Source organism: Haliaeetus albicilla, chromosome 27 (genome assembly GCF_947461875.1).
Source record: "Haliaeetus albicilla chromosome 27, bHalAlb1.1, whole genome shotgun sequence".
Lineage (NCBI taxonomy): Eukaryota > Metazoa > Chordata > Aves > Accipitriformes > Accipitridae > Haliaeetus > Haliaeetus albicilla.
This window is the reverse complement of record NC_091509.1, coordinates 5,923,249-5,944,649: the sequence shown is the minus strand read 5'-3', so window position 1 is coordinate 5,944,649 and position 21,401 is coordinate 5,923,249. Positions and strand designations below refer to the sequence as shown.

The window sequence follows — 21,401 nt, the reverse complement described above, 5'->3', positions numbered from 1 at the left end:
CGCTACCGCGCCTCGCCGCCAGCCACGCCCCCCCGCCGCCGCCAGCCACGCCCCCGCCGGGCCGCGCGGGCCTCGCTGCTGCCCGTGGCGGGGCTGACGTCAGACGCAGGACGCTGCCCGCGCCCTCCCCGCCGCCCGGGGGCGCTGCCGCCGCCTTCGAGCCTTCCCACACACACACGCGGTTTCCGCTTCCGCTACTTCCGCTTCCGGCCGGTGGAGGATGGAGGCGCGGGTGGCGCAGTCCGCAGCTCGGCTGGCGCGGCAGGTGCGGGGACGGGGACGGGGACGGGGAGCGCGGCGCGGCCCGGCACGGCCGGGGCCAGCCCGGGGTCGGCCGCTGCCCCGCCGGCTCCCTGGCGGGACCGGCTCCGCGCAAGCCGCCCCGCCCGCCTCGGCCGGCGACGGAGCGGGGCCCGGCGGGCGCGTCCGCGGCGGCCTCCCGCGGGGGGAGGCGTTGGAGGTCCCGGGGATCGCGGGGGGGGGGCCGCAGGTGGCGGCTGAGCCCGCCGGGCAGGGGGCTGCGGCCGGGGGGGCTCCCCCGCTGGAAACTCACCGGAGCCTGGCGGGCGGGGCGGGTGTCGGCGGGGCTGGGCCGGTCTCGGACGGAAAGGCAGAAAGCGGGCGGGGACTGAAGCGCCTTCCTCGGCTTCTTTCGTTTCTCTTGAGGCAAAACGTGGTGCAAAAGCACCCTCTCGTCCCTGAGACCCTGTGTCGTGAGGTCAGGGCGTGTGGTTCAGCTCTTAGCGCTTTTCAGCGAGGCTGAGGGGTCAAGGTGAAATTCCGCAAAAAACTTCTGGAAAAAAAGCAGCAGGGAGCTGTCAAACACGGCTTGGTGTGTTACCACCCTCGTTCCTTGTGCTGGTCCTTTCGCTGGCCGCTCGCTGTGGCGGCCGTGCAAGGATCACCCTGCTGCCAGGCGAGGCGATGGGCAGGAAGGTCTCCTGTGCTCGGAAGGGCAGCCCTGAGCCCGGCGGGTCCTGGGAGCCCAGAGCAGCCAGGGAAGCGCTTTTAGAGGACCTCTTGGAGGGCAGGTATGCTAATGGCAGTCCTGGCTTTCTCACACAGCGTTATTGCAACCATAAGGTGCTTTGGGTTAGGAAAAAAGACAGTGACAACCCTTTCCCTTTGCAGTGGCTGTAGTAATAATAAACAAATTGGACTGCCAAATCTATCCTAGCCAATGAGTGGTATTGACAGTAGAGCACAGAGGCAGCTCTAAGAAAACTCTTGAATCCTACAGGTTAACTTCTCCTATGTTGCCCCAAGAACACGTTAGTGAGAGATTCTGGACATGTGGCTTGTGGTTTTTTGGCTACCGTACACATGTGTTCTGGAGCAACTTTTCGGTACGTTTTCTACTCAGAATTCAAACATACGGTAGGCGCCACCGTAAAATACTGAGATAATAAATCTGGCTGTTGAATCTCTGCAACTCCTTTTTGCCTTTGTTTTTGCATTTCTCCTTTGTAGCTGCTCAGAAGAGGAAGTGCATCTCGGGTATTGTGGCAAGCTGGTTCTCCCTTTGCTGTCACTGCTGTCTGGTCTTTAGTCCATAAACAAATTCCAGTCACTCTGAAGCAAAGCAAGAGGGACAGTGTTCAGCTCTTTAATTCCAGGAGGCTAACGGAGGCCATGTGGAATTACTGAGCCTGAATCTACCTGTCACCTCACTGCCAGCCATGTGCTCCCTGGTGCCAGCTCCAGCACGCCCTGGAGCCCGTTGTGAGCCGGCTGGCAGGAGTCATTAGCTTTTCGGGAAAATAACCCAACAAAGAGTGTGTGCTGAGTTATTGCACTGAGCTGGCTCAGCAAAGGCTTGGCAAAGTAGTAGCAGAGATACAAAGTGTGCAGGAAGCAAGAAGGAGGGAAGGAAGAGACATGCTGTGACCCCTTTGCCATGCTTTCTCAGGCCATTTTCTCTCTTTATTTTGTTTAAATGTGATGGAGAAAAGCACTACCAATTTAAAGTCCAGAGACAGAGGCTTATGTAAGTTTCATGTTAATTCAGAGGGGTCCTTAGAAGACATTCTTATGTGCTAAGGGAAAATGTAAGGATTATTTTGGTCCTATTGAAAAAGCTGTAGTTTTCTTGTATTCACAGGTGAGGGGAAGATTTCTAGCACTCAGCTGACCAAAGAGCCCTTGGAGATGTCAGCATGGCCTCATGTAATTCCCGCAGCTTCTCGTGAGGTGGTCATCAGGTATGACCCTTTACTGACAAGTTGTGATATGTCCAGGGCTGTGCAGGCAGAATAATCCAGGGGGTGACACTTTATGTCCTGAACAGCAGCTTTTTCCTTCCTTTTCCTAGTCACGTGTTTTATAGATCAGAGGTGTATTGATGGTGTCTCCTTTCCTCACTTGGATAGTACTGTGAGAGAGGAGTTACAAGGGGTATCTGTAGTTTAACGTAGTAGTTTGTTTTTCAGAAAGAATTTAGAATTTATAGTAACCCTTTAGTAACATCCAGCATTCATAGATGATTTGCTAGAGAATTAGCTTTATCACAGGTTGCTGTGATAAGGGGCATTTATAACGTGCAAACGTCTAAAGGCCTTTTTCCAGGCGAGCTTGGCAACAAGACCCATAAAGATCATTGAGTGCAACTCCCTGCTCCGTGTAGGGCTGCCTAAAACTGAACCATATGACTAAGAGTGTCATCCAGACACTCCTTGAACTCTGAGACGCCTGGTGCTGTGACCGCTTCTTGGGGAGCCTGTTCCAGTGACACACCACCCTCTCGGTGAAGAACCTTTTCCTAATGTCCCACGTGAACTTCCCCTGATGCAGCTTCATTCCGTTTCCTGGTGTCCTATTGCTGATCACCAGAGAGGGGGGGAGGGGTCGTGAGTGGCGTTCCCCTCCTGACTGGCCCATGAACCAGGGTGCCCTTGTTGCCAGTTCTGGAGCTGTTAGCTGTACTCAGCTGTGCGGCTGTCCCAGCCCAGCTGCTGTGATCTTAACCCCATCGATTCTGGAACTCAGTGTAATCATTGCTGAGTTCAGGCTTTTCTGCTAGGTGGTTTTGAATGAAGAGTTCATTTCATCATCTGTGTTAGCTGTTGATGAGCACAAAAAAGGAGATTTAAATGGCGGCAGCAGCAATATTGGGGTAGGCAGCTAGGCCAACATGGTGAAACCTTTTGCTTTCAGTTCACACTCAAGTTAACATAGGGACTGCTACTGAAACTCTCTGAAGAAGAGGAGCACAAAACATGATAGGAAAACATGACAGTCTGGGCTGACACGTTGGGCTTGGTCAAACCTGGAATGGGGCCAGCCTGAATGCCTCCTATCTGCAGGTGTCTGTGCTGTGAATTTGCTGGTTTGGTGCAGTCATGGGAAAGAAGTAGATGAGACTTAATGAACTATGTCATTGCTTTAGAGCTTTTTACCTCCTGGCTACATCCAAGCAATTAGGATACTAATTGTCACCCTAGTTTTGTGTGGGAAAAACTGTTCGGGCCAGATGTCTGCCCCAGGGGTCGGTGATTCCCAGGAACCCTTGTTCTGGGTTCTGGCCGTGCACGTGGATAAACCCCTTTCCTCATCCTCTCTTGTAGTTTACCGATGTGGAAAGAAGTTCCAGTAAGATACTGGTCATCTCGCCTCCTGCGAGTCTTAACTTGGGTGACAAGAGGTATCTGTGATTATGGAGAAAAATCCAAATACAATTTCTGTTCTGTAAAGTTTGCCAACGGTACTGAAATATCTCAGTGGCTATAGCTTTGGGGGATTCTTTTAATGCAGAAGGAACATGTGTGAGCTGCTTCTTGGCTCAGATATGTAGTGATTTTAATTTCAAAAGCAGAATGCAAATTTCTGGATCTGGACAATGTTTGTCCTCAATGCAAAACTCTCCTAAGGGTCTTGCTAACCTGTCCTGAAGCTGGTGGCTTTGCTAGAGAGAAGGTGATACTGGGTGGACACAGAATTTACGGAAAATGTGATATTAAGAGTAGAAGATATCTTTGTGCTTTCTTAAAGCATACGTCACTGCTCCAATGTTCCTTTAAGTCAGTTTATAGCAATAACGATTCCTTAAACTTACAGTGAAACAACTGTAAAACAATGCAATGAAATCTTTCTTGCGCTATTTTAAACTTGAAGTTCAGTCTGAAAGTCTTTCAAATGGGTCTGTAAGTTATATGAAATGCTACCAAGTCAGGCCAGTAAGAAAACTTGAAAATAAAAAAAAAAAATATATTTTTTCTGTTGGTTATATGGGAGAAGGTATGTGTATGTATGTGAGAAAAAACCAGCCTGATTTGGAGGGGTGATCTGCCTTGGGTTAAAAAAAGAATTAATAGGCTGCAAAAGGAAAAGCTGCAGTGGACTATTTGAAGTGAGTTATTTTTGAGCTACAGCTGTGCTGTTCAATGATTTTAGTTGGCTAAGTGCCAAACCAGAGATTTTGATAAAGGTATTTTTTCTCAAAGTCGTGTTCTTCACATCTGAACCTGCAGGAAGCATCCTCTTCTCCTGCAGCAGAGGAGACGGTGAGGCTGTAAAAAAAGTGTGCTGGAAGCTGAAGCACAAATGAAGAATGACCTCAAAAGTACTGATTTTCAGATTGGTCCACAAATAGGCCGATCTTAAGATTGTTTTGGCTCAGCTTAGGTTTTTTGAACATCTGCAGTTAGTTATAGTGGCACTTGTTGGATCTGTTATTCAGGTGGCCATATAAAACCAGGAAATTTGATGGCCCATTTTTTTACCTTAATTAAATATTCTGATTGTTTCAAGAGCAGCAAAGTAAATGAGCCCTTTTTGATAAGGTTTGGTGGCCTATTTGACTACAGTAGTGGCCTGAGCTGCCTCCTGCTATGGGAGTTCTAGTAGAGGAGAGCCTAAATGAGTCTGATGAGGGGCTGGCAAGCCAGGGTGGGGAGTGCTCGCTGCCTCTTCCAGCTGCCTCTCCCTCCATAGCAGCATTTGAGTCACTTAAATTTTCAGTAGCTTCCAAACTTCCATTTGTGAGCCAGGTTTGTGGCTGACGGGCACAAAGCCTATTACAGGAGAGGACAAGAGATGGACAACAGAGATGAAGTTTCAGATACTTCAGGGGGTGGGATGAGGAAAATTACTGCTCCTTGTGGCAGCCTCCAGCCATTGGGCTAAGACTGCCTGTTGAAGCATTTGCCTGTGTCCCAGGCTGTGAAGTCTGGAGGGGCATGGGGAAGCATAGGGAAGTTTGTTTATTTGGAGCACAGAGGTCCACCTGAAATTCCTGATTGCTCCTGAATGCCTTACGTCAGTTTTAAGGGAGAAGCCACGCTGGAGGTAGGGAAGGAAAGGTTGTGTGGCAAGGTGAAAGTGAGCACACGCTGCAGAAAAGGCCCTGTCACTTCCCCTACGAAGCAGCATGCTGTACTTAGTGGCATTTCTGTCTCCAATTGGTGTTTGAGCTTGCTGGAATTGCATGAGTGATTGTGGTTTCATCCTCTGGAAGAGAAACTGTGGCCTGTGAGATGGTGCAACTGGCTGAAGGAGGCTTTAGAGAATTTTGAGTCAAATCATTTGACATCTTTATTAGATTAAAAAAGCTGGAGAAAGTGCTTATTTTGGGAATATATTTTATTAGCATGACCTGTTGTCTGTCTTGCACTTTTGTCTTGATATTAGTGAGATTATTATCGCATTGACTTACTAAGAATGTTTCAGGATCCCTGGTTTTGGCACAAATAGAAACCACCTTTAAACATTAATTGTTTGGAATTATTCAACTTATATGTCATTGCTGTTACTTTTATGAGGCAAAACTAGAACTGTATCTGAGATCTTGTAGCTCCTCGCCTTCTGTCCCCCCAGTCCAAGAATTACTGTGTGACAATTTAATTTGCTTTTCAGGAAAACGAGATCAAGTTGTTAACTGCAGAAATTGAGCGTCTGAAGAACTTTGGATGCTTGGGAGTCTCCCCGAGTCTGGAAGGGTTGCGAGACGAAAACGCAAAACTTAAGTATCGGTTAAATTTCCTTCAAAAGGTAAGGGAATAAAGAATTAATGCTGTAGCATGTGGGTTTTGTTCTCATTAAGACAAGCTAAATAAATGATGTCAGTTTGTTACAGCTAGTGATGTGTGACAGCATGCTCACTCTGCATTCTGACGCCTTAATTGTTGGTGGCACATCAGATATTTCTTGGTTCCTTAAACAGAAACCTACTTTATGAAAAATGTGCGTAGGTTAATAAGCCCACACCGCCAAGTCTTGGCTAGTCATGTAACGGGCAGCCCAGCCGAGGTCTCTACCAGGATCACTGACAAAGGTGTGGGAAGTAATGCAGCCCTGCATTCAGGGGAAGTGTTTGTGCTGCAAGGTTCAAAGGGAAAAGCAGCTCTTGAATCACTTGATTTTTATGTTGCATATGTTGCTCCTGTGCCTAGAGGTGTCAGCCCAATCTGTCAGCCATCCTTTGCCAGGCAGCCAAGGAAAAAAGGAGGATGTAACGGCTCCTCAGATGTTGTGAATTTAGCCTTCTGGATTTTGTTTTTTCAGAGCCTTCAGGAGGAAAGAAGTAAAACAGCAAAAAGCATGATTAATATCAACACCTGTCTTCAGGAGATCTTTGGAGCTGCTATTCAGGCTGCCTACCCAGATTTAGAAAACCCTCCATTAGTGGTGACGCCAAGTCAGCAGCCCAAATTTGGGGATTACCAGTGTAACAGCGCCATGGGCATAACACAGGTAAATCCAAACAATCTTACAAAGAGAAAAAAAAAAATGGGGATGTTGTCTGTTGGAAGCTAAGTGGTAGACAACACAGTGAGAGTTGCAATATTGGACCTGTTTCAGGCTTGTTGCAGGCCTCTGGGCTGCGAATTCAGTGAGTGTCTAACAGCATTTTAAGGGAAGCATCGGCCTTCACAGAGTAGACTTTTAAACCTCTGTTTAGATGGCTGGTATGAGAGAGTTACGTGTGTGTCACACAGAAAAACTGCTCAGTTCATGGCATCTAAATCAAATCAGGATTTCAGTGCTGCATTGATTTACTAATGATGTGCAATTAACTACCAATTAGTGAGCTATATGTTTGGAACTAATATCAGCAAAACAATAAATCACAATTCTGGACAGTTACAAAATGTTGATAAACACCTACAGATCTCTAAATACTCTTCTGTAATGCCAGAAAAGTATAATGTCCCCACACACATTCGCACAGAGTTCTGTGTGCGCCCCCCCCTTTCTTGCAGGGCAGGTGGGTTACAAACACGCGCCCTGTCTCTGGGAGTGCGGGTTCCCCTTGCTGCCCACACCTTCTGTTGGGGTGGGTGCTGCAGCTTCTTGCCACCCACCAATGCACACAGCAGTGAGAAGGGGCCCAGGCGCTCCCCTCTGCGCCCGGCTGGGGCACGGGTCCCTGCGTGCTGCATCCTCAACTGCCCTCTGCGACCTCCGGTGTGGGCCACTGGCGGCAGCTGGCAGCAGGGGTCATTGTCGGGCCTGCGCACCTTCTCACAGTGTCCAGCCAGGTGTAGACGACTGCTCAGGCACTGTCCTTCTTGCTGCTCCGACTCCTTTGTTTCAAAAATGTGTCCTGGTTTCAGCTGGGATAGAGTTAATCATCTTCCTGGTGGCTTGTACAGTGCTGTGTTTTGAGTTCAGTATGGAAGAATGTTGATAACACTGATGTTTTCAGTCGTTGCTAAGTAGTGTTTAGTCTAAAGTCAAGGATTTTTCAGCTTCTCATGCCCAGCCAGTGAGAAAGCTTGGAGGGGCACAAGAAGCTGGCACAGGACACAGCCAGGGCAGCTGACCCAAAGTGGCCAACGGGGGATTCCATACCATGGGACGTCACATCTAGTATAGAAACTGGCAGGGGGATTGCCGCTCGGGGACTAACTGGGCATCGATCGGCAGGTGTGCACAACTGCACTGTGCATCATTTGTACATTCCAATCCTTTTATTATTACTATTGTCATTTTATTAGTGTTATCATTATCATTATTAGTTTCTTCTTTTCTGTTCTATTAAACCGTTCTTATCTCAACCCACAAGTTTTACATCTTTTCCTGATTTTCTCCCCCATCCCACTAGGTGGGGGGCGGTGAGTGAGCGGCTGCGTGGTGCTTAGTTGCTGGCTGGGGTTAAACCACGACAAAGTGTCTTGTTAATTCCCTGGTTACAGCCAAATTTGGCTGATTGTTGTTGTGTTCCTTTAAGCATTTTCAGTCTTGTGACAAATGCTCTTTCAGACAGATTTGAGGGCGCCATTCCGCACACTTTTTGTGCTCATGTTCCTATCTTATTGGGTGTTGTTATCCAAGCATTTGCTGAGGGTTGGCTGTGTGGGTGATCCCACATCTATGGTTGGTGGCATCACTATTTTCTTTTAATTGAGCCAAAGGCAGGAAACATGGGGCTTTTGTTACGATGTTCTGATCTTGGAGGTTTTCAGGCAACTGTAGGAATGGTTCCACTTTACAGAACACCTGTTAAGTGTGTGCAAAGGAAGGAGTGAGGGCTTTTTTTAACCTGGCTAGTATCAACAGTTTCTTTGAAAATTATGGCACTCCTGCTTTCTGGAAGGTATTTGGCCGAGGAGGACCCAAACAGAATGAATGACGCTTCAGGAGTTGCTCAGTGGGCTGGGACTGTGCTGAAGTAAAACCGGGAGGTGGGGGAGAAAGAAGGTAGTGCATTCTAGCTTAGGTGCTAAAGCACCCAAGCTTTCAATGCACTGATGCCTTTGAGTGAATAGGTAGACTCTTTGTAATTACAGATCTTTTATTTTGCAATCTCAACAGAAGCAACTTGTTTTGTTTTTCTTGTTTTGAGGGGGTTTTTTAAGTGTTCTGTTGTCAATTCACCTTTATTAATCTATTAGACTGGTAATTTTGACCTCTAGCTTGCATCAACACACGTGAAATTCTACTCTCCCAGGTTGTCATCTGCAGCCACTGTGTCTGTTGTCCTGCTACAATGAGTTTGACTCCCGGGCAGCATCGATACGTGCCAGCCAGCAGGCTCCTGGTCTGAAGTGCCAAGGCGGAAACAGCCCTCACAAATATGCGTCGTCTTCCCTTGGTCTCGTTAGCATATTGTGACTGGGCTCCAGCCAGAGGAGCACCCTGGGTGACTGCGCTGACATGGGCTTTCAGAGCTTTGCCATTTTTTTGACCGCTGCTTTACCCCAATTAAGTCGCGGTTGGGATTCTCGAGCAGTCCTGGCTTCTCAGTGTTGATGTTGTTCACATAACTCAGTGTCTGAACGGTCCCCTTCAAGCCAGGGTTTCAAGTTCCAGATTGTCAGCTGTACTGGTGAATAAGGGTTCCTAGTATTGGGCTTGGCTGTAGAGTTTGTTCCCTGGAAAGGTACGCCATGTGAGCTGGGCCTGAGCTTGGCAATACTCGCACATGCAGCATACTCAGAGCGTATCGGCACAGCGGAGCCAGGGGATGCGGTTCAGTCATTTCCCTCTGAGAGCAGCAGGTTATGTACTTTCCGTCGGCCTGAGTTTTAGGGATTTGACTGTGGTGCGCGTCTCCTGTGCAGAGCTGAAACACCGGTCACCCTGACTGCCAGAGGAGCAGGAGGTGCCCTGACTCGCAGGCAGCACCGGTACGTGCCAGGCAGCAACCTCTCCCTGCAGTGCCCCGATGTGGAAACAGCCCTCACAAATGCATATTGTTTCCCCGGGAGCTCGTTAGCATATTAATGCCTGGGGTTTGAGCCAGGAGCTCTGCTTGCTCCTTAGAGTAACAGGAGTAGGTCACTGTTTCTGGAATGATTCAGGTAGCATGCCTGTAATCTGGTATAACATGCCCGTAATCTGGTTTTGCGTTTATTTTTCCTGTAGTTTGCACTTTGAGTAGCATTAAAGGCTAAGGAGGTTTTCTTTTCTTGCCTATTCTAAGCCTTTACCATCTTGTAAGGATCCTGTTATGATCAACAGTATGGCAGGTTAAACAGGAAGCTGAAACTTAAGTAGAAGTCACATTTTGCAGCAGACTGCAAGTGAGCAAATACAAGCAGTAGTGAGTATGAGTTCTGAGTTGACAGAGAGGTACGTGCTCTTTGTGGCCCCGATGGGAGTGAGGTGATAGATTATTTTCAAACACTTCACAGTAAGAATGGAGAATCATGTGCTCGGAAACAAACAGTTGTGGTAATTTTATGCAGTGTGAATGTAGTGTTTTGCAAGGGACAGGTTGGGCTAGCTCACAGAACCCTCCTAAAGGGTGTTTTAGTAAGACTTGCAAAAAGCTATGTGAGAAGGTGCTTTGGGAATGGAGAGAGAAACTGTGGAGTTGGACTAGACAATCTTTGAAGATCCTTTCCAGCCCAAACCATTCTGATGCTATCATTGTATGTGAACTTGCATCGTGCTACTTGAGTTCCTCACAGTGGGCCATTTATGTCTGGAGGGAGAAGGAGAGCTACTTTACCAGCAGTTTTTCTGATGCTCTTTCAAGAAGATTGGGCAGTGTTAGGATTATCTTTGGTTGCTTGGGTTGTTGGATTTTATTTATTTATTTAGTAAGTTTGAGTCTAAAGTGGGACTGCAGGCAGTTTGCTTTGGATGCTCTTAATCATAAATCAGCAGTCCTGTTTTGAAACCACACTCAGCATCTACAGTAGGCACAGTTCGAAACTTCAAATATGAATGCTGGTAGAGCTGAGGATACCCGTGAGACTGATGAACAGGATTTTGAAGCAATGTGAAGGATTGTGCTAGCTATGTTGATCTTTAAAGAGTTTGTCCCTTTTACTAGCTTAGGGAAATACAAATTTGCAAACCACTTGACAGGTTTTGAAAAATAGCTGGGAAGATTTTCTTCTGACATAAGAACTACCCTTTAATTGCCCTTAGCAGAAAGGAGTGAACGTGTTGGGTCTAGTTAAGACTTCTGCTGTGTGGAGAGAGCTGAGGTAATCTGTAAAATTTGCTAGAGATATTTTTGTTTGTGTGTCTCTGCATTATGAAGCTAAAGGATCATGAGGATTTTTTAATGTCGCAGTATCTATGCTTTCTGCACTCTGTAGAATGTTTTGGATGATTGAATTCTACTTGGTCTTTTTGTTGTGTTTCAGATACTGCTCAAAACCAAGGAACAGAAGGTTAGCCCGAGAGAAATCGCTGAGAAAATATCAAAAAATATTCCTGCCAACGAATGCATTGAGAAGGTTGAAATTGCCGGTCCTGGTAAGATAGTTTCATGTTACACCCTTTGTATGTTTTAATGCTGATGGGGTGATTTTATACTGGATGGTGATCAGGGAAGCTGAGTTGAGTTCAACTAATTTGTGATTTAAAACTGCAATTACAAGGAGAAGTAGCCACTTCTGTCTTGGTGAGCTTTGTAGCCCTCAGACTTGTGCAGCAGCAGCAAATCTACCTCTGTATTAGAATTGGCAAGTGCAATCCTGAGCCCTTTAATTAGCAGTTTTTCCACTGATCCTTAAGGGACCAGCTTTTCCCCTTCAAATATTGGTGATGGGTATCAGGCCACAATCATGAAATCACAGCAAAAATCAATATGCCCTTCTCACTGTTGCTTGCATGATGAGGAGACCTTGTCCTCTCAGCACTGAGGTGCTGGAGTAGCATGGAGGTTATTAATTGCTGCATCTGTTTTGTCTGTGTGACCCAGGAAGAAATACAAGGGCTCATATTCCTTAGGGCTTCAGCATAAACACAAAAATCACACGGCACAGCCCTTCGAGTGCTTGGGCAGAAGCTTGTTCATTAGCTCTGTGAAGCAGGAGAAGTAAAACAGTGTCGTCCCACAAGCATGGATTATCCCAGGTGAAACTATATGTTTTAGGATATTAATTTAAAAAAAAAGGAGACAAAGCAGGATTTGGTTTTGCATTCTGCAAACCCTGGCAAGTTTATTTATTTTCTCATAAAAAAGTGTTTTTATAAATTCACCTTTGAGTGACAGTGTGCAAAAAGGAGTTACGTCAGTGGACTAGCTTGCAGCATCTAAGTCCTGCAGTAAAAGCCATAGTGGTGTGAAACAGACTCCTGTAATCTGGGAACAGAAATTGTCTTCTAGTGACAGCTTTGTTGTCCTGTCACTGAAAAATTTGTTTTGTCAAGCTAACTTCATATGCTCTTGTCTTTGATGCGTGGAAACAGAAATCCAAGGGGGAAGGAAACAAAAAGTGGTTTGAGGCACTTCTGCAACCCCAGCACTCATTGCTGGTTTTCTCCTCTAAAGGTTTTATCAATGTCCACTTGAGAAAGGATTTTGTGTCAAAGCAGCTGAGCAGTTTATTGATGAATGGAGTTCAACCACCAGCTGTTGGCAAAAGGAAAAAGGTACGGCAGTAAGCGCATAGGCATCCTGCTCCCGCATAGATGAAACGTGCCGGACTGCAGGAGCTTTGAAATTCCCCCCTGAAGCAATTTGTTGAGCAGTGTTGAGTCAGCTGGTTGTTAGAACAGAGTCAATGCAATAGGACTTACGGAGTGGGGGCCGTGGGATAGGCTGCCCGTACCTGGTGTGTCTCTGGTGGGTGAGGAACGGGGCTCCGCAGGGACAGCATGTTGTGCCAAGGTCAGCCTGGGAGTGATCCCTGACCCTCTGCTGGGCGGGTGCGGCAGAGCGCCAAGGCTTCCCTGCTCTGATGTCCACCGCTGCCGCTGGGCCTTCTCTGTTGCTGTGTGCTGTCGGCAGCACAGGGTGTGGGGGTCCGCGGAGGGGGGCCTTGTTCCCCCCTATCCCCACCCCAACAAAACACAAATTAAACATGGGGTGTGGTCATGACCGCTGCCTTTTATCCATTTTTTCCTTTGGTACTGTGTCTAAGGTGGTGGTGGATTTTTCATCCCCTAACATTGCAAAGGAGATGCATGTTGGCCACCTGCGGTCTACCATCATTGGAGAAAGTATGTGCCGACTGTTTGAATTTGCAGGTTATGATGTTTTGAGGTGAGCGTTGATTTTTGGGTGCAGTGGGCTTGTTTGGCTAAATTTATGCAATACCTGTCTCTGTGCTTTGGTCTGTATTGGTCTTTGTTTATAAGCACATAACAAATAATCCTTTACGTGTAGTAAGATACTAACCCGAGCAAGTGTAGCAGGGTTAGGAATCAAGATGGGCACCAGCTTCATTGCAGTGAAACTGGGGGGGGCTTGCCTGGTTTTGGTTTCTGATATTATGTGTGTTTCTTCCTTTAGAATATATATTTTTAAAATGTCTGTATTTGAAAGCATATGTTTGAGAAATCATTATTATCGTGCTCTTTGATTGCCTCAAGGTTAAACCATTTAGGAGATTGGGGCACCCAGTTTGGAATGCTCATTGCTCACCTCCAAGACAAATTTCCGGACTACTTAACTGTTTCTCCTCCCATTGGGGATCTCCAAGCTTTTTACAAGGTATTTGTAGCAAATAAATGTGATATTTATGTCAACATCTGAAAAGCAGATTGAGGAGCTTTACAAATTGCAGCATAGTTTTGGAGAAACAGAAGAACTGAATCACTGTTAATAGATTATTGCAATAACCTGCCACTGGGTATGAACTGCAGTATTTCGTATTGAGTTGTCTGCATGGGGCACGATCAAAGGACTTTGTAAGCATGCTGCCTCTCTGTCTTTTGAGATGAGCACGCTTGGACAGCCTGTCATGAATGTTAGCATGTTTCAGGGGAGAAAGTGGTGCCGTTTCATGTGGTGTGTTTTACCGTAGGAATCCAAGAGGAGGTTTGACACAGAGGAGGAATTTAAGAAACGTGCCTACCAATGTGTGGTGCTGCTGCAGAGCAAAAACCCAGACTTCATTAAAGCGTGGGAGCTGATCTGTGACGTGTCACGGAAAGGTGACTTTGCCAGATTTGGAAACATGTCTCAGCAGTAGAACAGTGTAGCTTTCCTCACCTTTACGTCTGAGTCCATGCTCTAGTTTTCTTTTTAAAATCACTGCTGCACTGCTATGAGAAGCTTAAAGAAAATAGCCAATACAGCCAAAGTACTGGCCTATCTGTGGAGGCTTTCAGCAAAACCTTTTGTCTCCCGAGTCCAGTCTGATTCCTAGTCTGATGGCTTGACCAAGAGATGGAAAATGTCTTTAGGAACTTGCTATGCCCATTGGTAAGCGTATGCCACTAATTCTCACTGTGTGCACTTAATGGAAGTATTTTGTTGTGTTTCCCTCCTCAAGAGTTCCAGAAAATCTACAACTGCTTGGACATCACACTCATAGAGAGAGGGGAATCGTTCTACCATGAGATGATGAAAGACATTGTGAAAGAATTTGAAGATAAAGGTGAGGCTTTTGGTCTCAGAGTCAGAAATTCTGCAGCTGTCAGGATGAGCGACATAACCTCACTCTATTCAGCGAGGCTTAGGACTGATGTTTTTCAAGTTGCATGTTCCCCACCCTTGCTCTTAGCCACATTTCCTGAGTGGATCTTCTGTGTTACTTCCTCACAGAGAAGCATTAGCAGAATTGATTTTTACAAGTATTATTCCAGAAAGCTTGAATCTTTCTTGCTGACACCAAAAGCAGTTTGTTGGTGATATTTGTAGGCAATAGCATGAGGAGCTACTGAAATTTATTGTATCCTTAGTAAATAGTCAAGGAGCAATATATGACAGACTTCACAGTCTTAGTGTTGTGACTGTATGAGAACTTTTGAGAAATCTGTGTGAAGACAGTGGCATTTTTGGATCATGTTGACGTTGAGACTGGCAAGAAGCCAAATGGAGAGTAACAAGTCTCTGGTTTTATGGGTTCCTGTCTGGATTTGGCAGTTCTTGAGTCTCACCATCTGAAGTGTTCTGACTAGTCTTATCTCTGAAAGACTTTGTGCTAAGTCTTCGCTGCATCTCTGTAGAGTTTCTGTTGCCTTTAATGTCATGCTTTGTGATGTTGTTTTTGTGGCTGTAAAGGTGGATCTGGATGCTAGCGACAGGAGTTTTTAAGTCCAATTAGGTCTTTTCTGGTAAGGCCAGATCTGTATAGATCTGCTTCCTTGTGCATAATCTTGAGCTCTGGAAGCGCAGTACAGAATGCGACTTGGATGGCAAGGGAGTTCTCATTTAGGGTTTTTTGTATTTTGAGCCATTAATTAGTTGATAATGTGAGTGCATGGCCTTTTCTTTCTGGTAGCATCTGGGAAGGGAAGTGTTTCTGCCTGTGCTGGCCCACAAACCTCCCTATGCAATATGACACAGAATGTTTTCCATTGCTTTTCTAGGATTTGTCCAGGTTGATGATGGCCGCAAGATCGTGTTTGTCCCAGGTTTCCCTGTCCCATTGACGATCATGAAATCAGACGGAGGTTACACATATGACACATCTGACTTAGCTGCTCTTAAACACAGGCTGTGCGAAGAGAAGGCTGATATCCTTATTTATGTTGTCGATAGCGGCCAGGTGAGTAAGACAACCTCTGCTGTTGCTGCTGATACAGATCATCATAAAGTGTGTTAAATGACAGATGCAACAGTAACGTAGGCAGAATGCTGTAGGGTTTTCAGTGTGGTTGGTATTATTTACTCTTGTCCTTATTGGTGTAATGGTGAATCTAGTTTGGTGGCTGGCAGTCTCCATGAAGAGCCCCTAGAACCGATTGATTAGGGAGAGACCCACTTACCACTGGAGGTGTGTGAAGCCTAGATCTCAACAGATGAGTCTGGAATGAGATTTGTACTGCTTATAGCTGGGTCTGTCCTTACCTGAGGAAATGCAAGGTTGTCAGCTCCGTATCTGAGCAGTGATGGGAATTTGCCAGTTGCTGCTTCTGTAAGCCAGGAAAACTCTTTGAAAGCTTGACCTTTCTGAAGTGGAATTTGTTTGTGGAGCTAGAAACATTTTAAGTCTCATTGTGAAAGCAGCACTGTGAAGGTGATAAAGCTGGGAAGAAAATTTCCTGGAGTACCTGGAGGAGTGGGTTAAGAACCAGTTGGTATTTGTTCCTTGCAGTCGGTGCATTTACAAACAGTGTTTGCAGCTGGACAGATGATTGGCTGGTACGATCCCAAAGTAACCAGAGTGGCCCATGCCGCATTCGGAGTGGTGCTGGGAGAAGACAAGTAAGTCTTTGGATGTAGATTTTCCTCTGTGTGTGCTCTGAAGAGGATGTTTGAGTGAATGCAGAAGACTTGCTCTTGTTTGTTGACAAGTACGTATGTGGTATGCCAAAAAAAACCCAAAACCTAAAGCACTGCATCCCATGCTGTTATTCGTAACTGTGACGTTTCATTGTGTGTCCTGGGTCCTTGATCCACATAGTCAGTGGTGCTGTGGTCAGGTTCCCTCCTGGGCCTGGCTTCTGCCTGGCATTTGGGGAGGGGCACTGGTAGAATGTGCAGTGGAAGCTGACGTGAATACTGGGAGATGGCAACGGTAAAGGCCATGATTTCCATTATTGTCTACCTGCTCGGGGCAGATGAAATGAATGTTTGGGAAGAGAACCTCTGTGTCCTGGTCTGCAAGCCAGGTCCTTGTGCTCCAGAGTTGTTCTTGTGTCTCTGTGAAGGTGTGACTAAACCAACGTGCTCTGACGGTCACGTGCCATTACAGTCTGGGTGGTCTTGCTGTAGCTTTGTTATAAAAGTAAAGGTGACTTGCTGGGCTGGGCAGGGGTCTGGCACTGGTATTGTGTCCTGCCTCATGTCTGGAACTGGGACGGTTCTAACTGTTGGAGCCTTCCTGGTCACCCCTCCCAGCCACCCGATGGGTGTTACCCAAGGTTCCCAAGTTTTGTGGGAGTATTTTGCCTCTTTAGGCAGGTGGTCATTTTGGCTGTGTTGTTTCAGGAAGAAGTTCAAAACTCGTTCAGGGGATACAGTGCGTCTCATAGACCTGCTGGAAGAAGGGCTGAAAAGAGCCATGGACAAGCTGAAAGACAAGGAACGGGACAAGGTAGTTGTGACAAATTGCTTATCTTTCCTGAGAACTTCCCAGATTTGTTCACAGACTTGTGGTTTCCGCATTCTGGATGTGACCTGAGAATATGGACACTGCCAAACTGCCCAGGAGATGCCGTGGGTTGTGTACACAATCAGTGTTGTTATTTGGTAGCATGTCACGGGGAAAGAAGAGCATCCCTGAGTACACAGCAGTGAGAAAATGTGAGCTGCAGGCAGCATGCTGGCCTCTGGTTCGTACTGCAGAGCTTTTCAAGGACGGGGGAGGAGAACTGGGCCTGGCAGGGTAGCTGGCCTTGCAGGTACCATCAGGTCTCACTGGTGTGATGGCAACAGTGGTGACTCCCCCAGGATGCAGGAGGTGGTGGCAGAATATGCTGGGCTAGCAGTGACTTCTGGTGATGGACGGCTGGGGATCTGCAGGGGGCTTTGGCATCAGGTTTCACCCTTTCCTTTGGAGGCTGAGTTTGCTGGAAGCCCTTTGCTTAATGAGATTTCTGTCTGTCTTGGACCCTGATGGCCTGGAGAGAAGATGGAATGGAACAGATGGACCAAACTCTGCCCAAGCGCTGTGTGAGGCAGTGGAATTGGGAAGTGCAGCTCCTTGGTGCTGTGCAGTGTAGGGTGAAAGGTCTCTTTTTAAACAGGAACACAAGGAAAGTACAGGAAAAAAACACCTTGAAAATCTCCCAAGGGCTCATATGAGTCAGACACAAGGTGCTTTGCCATGCTGACAGGGCGCTGTTCCACCAGAGAGGGGTTTTGTGAGTGTTTGGACTGCCCAAAATGCTCTATAAGGGTAGGAGGGCCAAGTGTTTGTTATGTGTACGTGCAATTTGTAAGAAGCAGGAGCACAGTATGATCGTCAAACCTCTATGGCATCATGGGGCACAGAAGTCCTGCAGGCCTTCAGGAGTAGAGTGAGTCAGCCTTAACCTTGGCAGGCTGCAGTGCCATTTGATGGCAGGAGAAGTGAGGGGTGGATATGGGGTATCTGGTGTCTTGAGGTGGAAAAGTGGGTGTGAGCCTTTCACTGAGCACCACGTGGGTAACACCCCCTCAGCAGCCAGGGCTTTCCCCTTGAGGCATACTGAGTGGCCAAGGCTGCGTGTTGCAGTTTGTAGTGCCAATGTAGCATTCTTCCTCCTGACTGTTACCTGTTTTGAAATTGCAACAGGTCCTCACGGCAGAAGAGCTGAAAGCTGCCCAGACATCAGTCGCTTTTGGATGTATTAAATATGCCCTGTTTTGAAATTGCAACAGGTCCTCACGGCAGAAGAGCTGAAAGCTGCCCAGACATCAGTCGCTTTTGGATGTATTAAATATGCAGATCTCTCCCACAACAGACTAAACGATTACGTATTCTCCTTTGACAAGATGCTGGATGACCGAGGAAACACAGCTGCGTATTTGCTGTACGCCTTCACACGGATCAGGTAGTTTGAGCGTGCAGGGAGTTGCTTGGAGTTGGTCTGTGATGCTCTCTGCATCTTTGTCACAGAGGGAGATGTGGGGAAAGGGGTGACTTAATTGCATCAGTGCTGTTGGGTGTAGTTGGTAAGAGAAGGCAGCTACACGGCTATGTACCATAGGCAAAATTTTATTTGTCATTGGAAATGGTGTCCTCTGCTATCTGAAACAGGGCTCCTCGGTGCGACACGCACCCCGGCCCTTTAGCTAGCAGGGCGGGAACTGTGGGAGTTTCTGGTAATTCCATTAGAGGACTTAGGTGGTCAGAGAGGGGTGAGCCTGCGTTCCAGCAGCTGCTCACCTTGGGTGTCACCATGCCCCACACAATTTTTCTGGCACCGAGCCCTGGTTTGCTTGGCAGCATCAGCTGTCCTTGCCGACACACGTGCCCAGAGCACATCCCTCCCTGTTCCGCTCCAGTGCCCTGTTGGATCGCTCTGAGGGCAGTGCCTCCCCATGCATTCCCAGGGCTGGTTGCTGTCTACTGGCCTGGTAACCCAGGACTGGGCAAGTGAGGAGGTCAGCGGGTGGCCAGTGCTAGCTCTGAGACAAGCCAGACATGTGACCAACTTGCAGGCTGGCCCTCAGGCAGGTTGAGCAGTGGGACCCTCACAAGCAGACTGTGTTTTGGACCATTTCAGGGCTATTGCTCGCCTGGCCAATATTGATGAGCAGATGCTGCGGAAGGCAGCCAGGGAGGAGGTGCTCATCCTTGACCATGAGAAGGAGTGGAAACTGGGCAAGTGCATCCTGAGGTTCCCTGAGATCCTGCAGAAGATCCTGGAGGACTTGTTATTGCACACGCTCTGTGACTACCTTTACGAGCTGGCCACCACCTTCACCGAGTTCTACGACAACTGCTACTGCGTTGAGAAGGACAGGCAGAGTGGTGAGTGTTGCCCTAGGGGTACTGTGTGTGCCTGTGTCACATACCATGGTACAGGCAATGTGCAGGGGGGTTTCCCTGCGCTGGGAAGGCCGTAATCACACTACTTGCTGCTGCAGAACAAGTGTTGTCCATGGGGGAGGACTGAAGGTGGCTGGCACAGCCTGCGTCATCATCTGCACGTGAGCAGGAAGGTTGAGTAAAGAGTTGTGAGCAGCCCAGCCAGGTACCTGAAAACAAAAGGGCTGGTCAGTCTGCCTGGCTTGGGGAGAACAGGAGGGAGCTCAGCCCCAAGGCCAGGTTGTGGGTGGATGGGGTTCCCCTGGGGAAGGCAGTGTTAGTTGTTCTGAGCAGCTGCTCCAGCTCCTGTGTTGGTGTTTTGCAGGCCAGATTGTGAAGGTGAACATGTGGAGGCTGCTGCTGTGTGAAGCCACTGCCACCGTCATGGCCAAAGGATTCGACATCCTGGGGATTAAGCCTGTGCAGAGGATGTAGCTGTTCTCTGTGGAGTGACAATAAAGGGACGAAACAACTGGATGTGTCTGTGTCTGTTGGGGTGGGGTTGTGGTAAGGGAAGATGCTCTAGGGGAGCAGCACCTCCTTAGGAGAGAAAGGGAAGAAGGAAGGAAAGGAGGGGGGCAGGGAGGAAGGAAAGTAAGAAAAAGAGAGAACAGGAGCATGGCTTCAGAAGCTGCAGGTACAGAGGCAGACAAGAGGGGTCATGGGCACAGCTCAGAGCAATGCTCTGTGCAGGAACAAAACCCCATAGGCCCATGCCCAGGGCTGCTCTGCTTCAGTCTGCAGAGTTTAAGGACTGAACTCAGAACACCCAAGAGCACCTCCAGGAAACCCTCCAACCACAGCATAGTCACCCACACTCCCAGAGCCAACCTTACTCTCATGACTCCCACCATCCTCTTTACCTTATTTGCCAGGTGTGAACAGGTCACCCAGCTTTTGGTATCATCTCTGGCATCCCTCAGCAGAGCACAGAGCTCTCAAGGGAGCCAAGCAGTCTCATCCCAGCCCAGCAGTGCAAGGCCCCGGCGCTCAGGATGCTTGTTTCATGGAAGTTGGCAGTGACCAAGGCAACAGTCAAGTACCTGCAAAAGAGACTGAACATCATACTCAAGGACTGAACCTTAATGTAACACACCAGGGAGGTGTGAAACAACACATGCTTACCAGGACAGTGGAGTACAGGCTGTGGGGTGTACCACCTACAAGCAAACACATCCACATCAGTGCCCTGTGCAGGTGGCTTGTACCAGCCCTCAAAAAAGGGGTGGCTTCCGAGTGCCTCTCAGAGGACAGCAGTGTTAGGCTGCATGTGGGGGGGAGCAGCACCATCAGCTGCCAGCAGTGCTGGTGTAGGCAGGCAGGCAGCAATTTTACCTGGAGGCACAGGAAGCCCAGGGGAGGAGCAGCTCAATTAACTATGTTCCGTCAGAGGAAGACACAAGGGAAATGCCTTTCCCTACAGCAGCAATGTTTTGAATCCCTACAGAGTCGGCAAACCTCTTTGCAGGGTGCATATTGATCTCAAGTAACCGCGAGGCCAACTACAAGGCAGTGGGCCATGGCTCCTGCCTTTGCTTTGGGATTTGCTGGAAGCTGTGCTGTGCAAGGTAAAGCAGCATAGAAATGAGGCTTTGCTACCATTAGAGAGTAAGTGTTGCACTTGATTTAGGTGCTCACTGACATATGCATGCTTGTGCATAGATACGTAGCGATACAAAAAATACGTGTATCTATTTACCTGATGTCCTAGGTTCTTTCCTATATAGACAGTCGGGGGGAAGGCTCGGCTATGACAGCTAGACAGTGCCTAGCACCTATTGTGCACAGATCTGGCACTTAAACAAGCACACGCCTGTGCAAACATGCACTCCTGAGCACTGGCTGAACAATGCCCACAAACAAAAACCAGACCTAGCTCTGGTGCCACGCTAGCAGCATGACAGCCCTATGTGCTGGGGGCTTCACCAACTGCCCAAACCACGTGCTGTTGCTACCTGTCCATCTCCTGTGTGCGCACCGGTGTCGTGGCCATGCCCTCCCTCCTCCCAAGGCTGGACCAGGCGCAGGCAGGAGGCCAGGCTCCTCCGGAGCACCCCACCATGGGGTCAGGGAGCAGCAGGGAACAGCTGCTCCGGGGCTGCGATGCTGAGCACAGTCCCATGGGGTAGGGCTGGGCAGCGCCGCAGCAGC

General features: G+C 48.0%; 2 protein-coding genes across 4 annotated transcripts in view; one reads left to right on the top strand and one right to left on the bottom strand.

Annotated features, from left to right (window-relative positions):
• The first annotated feature begins 181 nt into the window (after window positions 1–181).
• Window positions 182–19,722, top strand: RARS1 (arginyl-tRNA synthetase 1). Of its 2 annotated transcripts, XM_069772723.1 has the most exons (16): window positions 198–265; window positions 2,102–2,201; window positions 5,851–5,985; window positions 6,499–6,687; window positions 11,040–11,151; window positions 12,173–12,273; window positions 12,765–12,886; window positions 13,216–13,336; window positions 13,650–13,779; window positions 14,121–14,225; window positions 15,160–15,338; window positions 15,888–15,997; window positions 16,724–16,829; window positions 18,098–18,270; window positions 18,946–19,193; window positions 19,576–19,722. In XM_069772723.1, exons 4-16 carry the CDS (start codon window positions 6,535–6,537, stop codon window positions 19,683–19,685), a joined length of 1,770 nt encoding a protein of 589 aa, XP_069628824.1. In that variant the 5' UTR covers window positions 198–265; window positions 2,102–2,201; window positions 5,851–5,985; window positions 6,499–6,534; the 3' UTR covers window positions 19,686–19,722. The 2 variants fall into 2 exon arrangements, with proteins under 2 accessions (XP_069628823.1, XP_069628824.1); XM_069772722.1 differs by lacking the exon at window positions 2,102–2,201 and having other exon boundaries at window positions 182–265.
• Window positions 18,419–21,401, bottom strand: part of LOC104321297 (rho GTPase-activating protein 7-like) — a 55,123-nt gene continuing 52,140 nt past the window's right edge. For both annotated transcript variants that reach the window (XM_069772720.1, XM_069772721.1), the window contains exon 12: window positions 18,419–20,293. The gene's annotated coding sequence lies outside the window, so the exon portion shown is untranslated. The remainder of the gene's footprint in view (window positions 20,294–21,401) is intronic.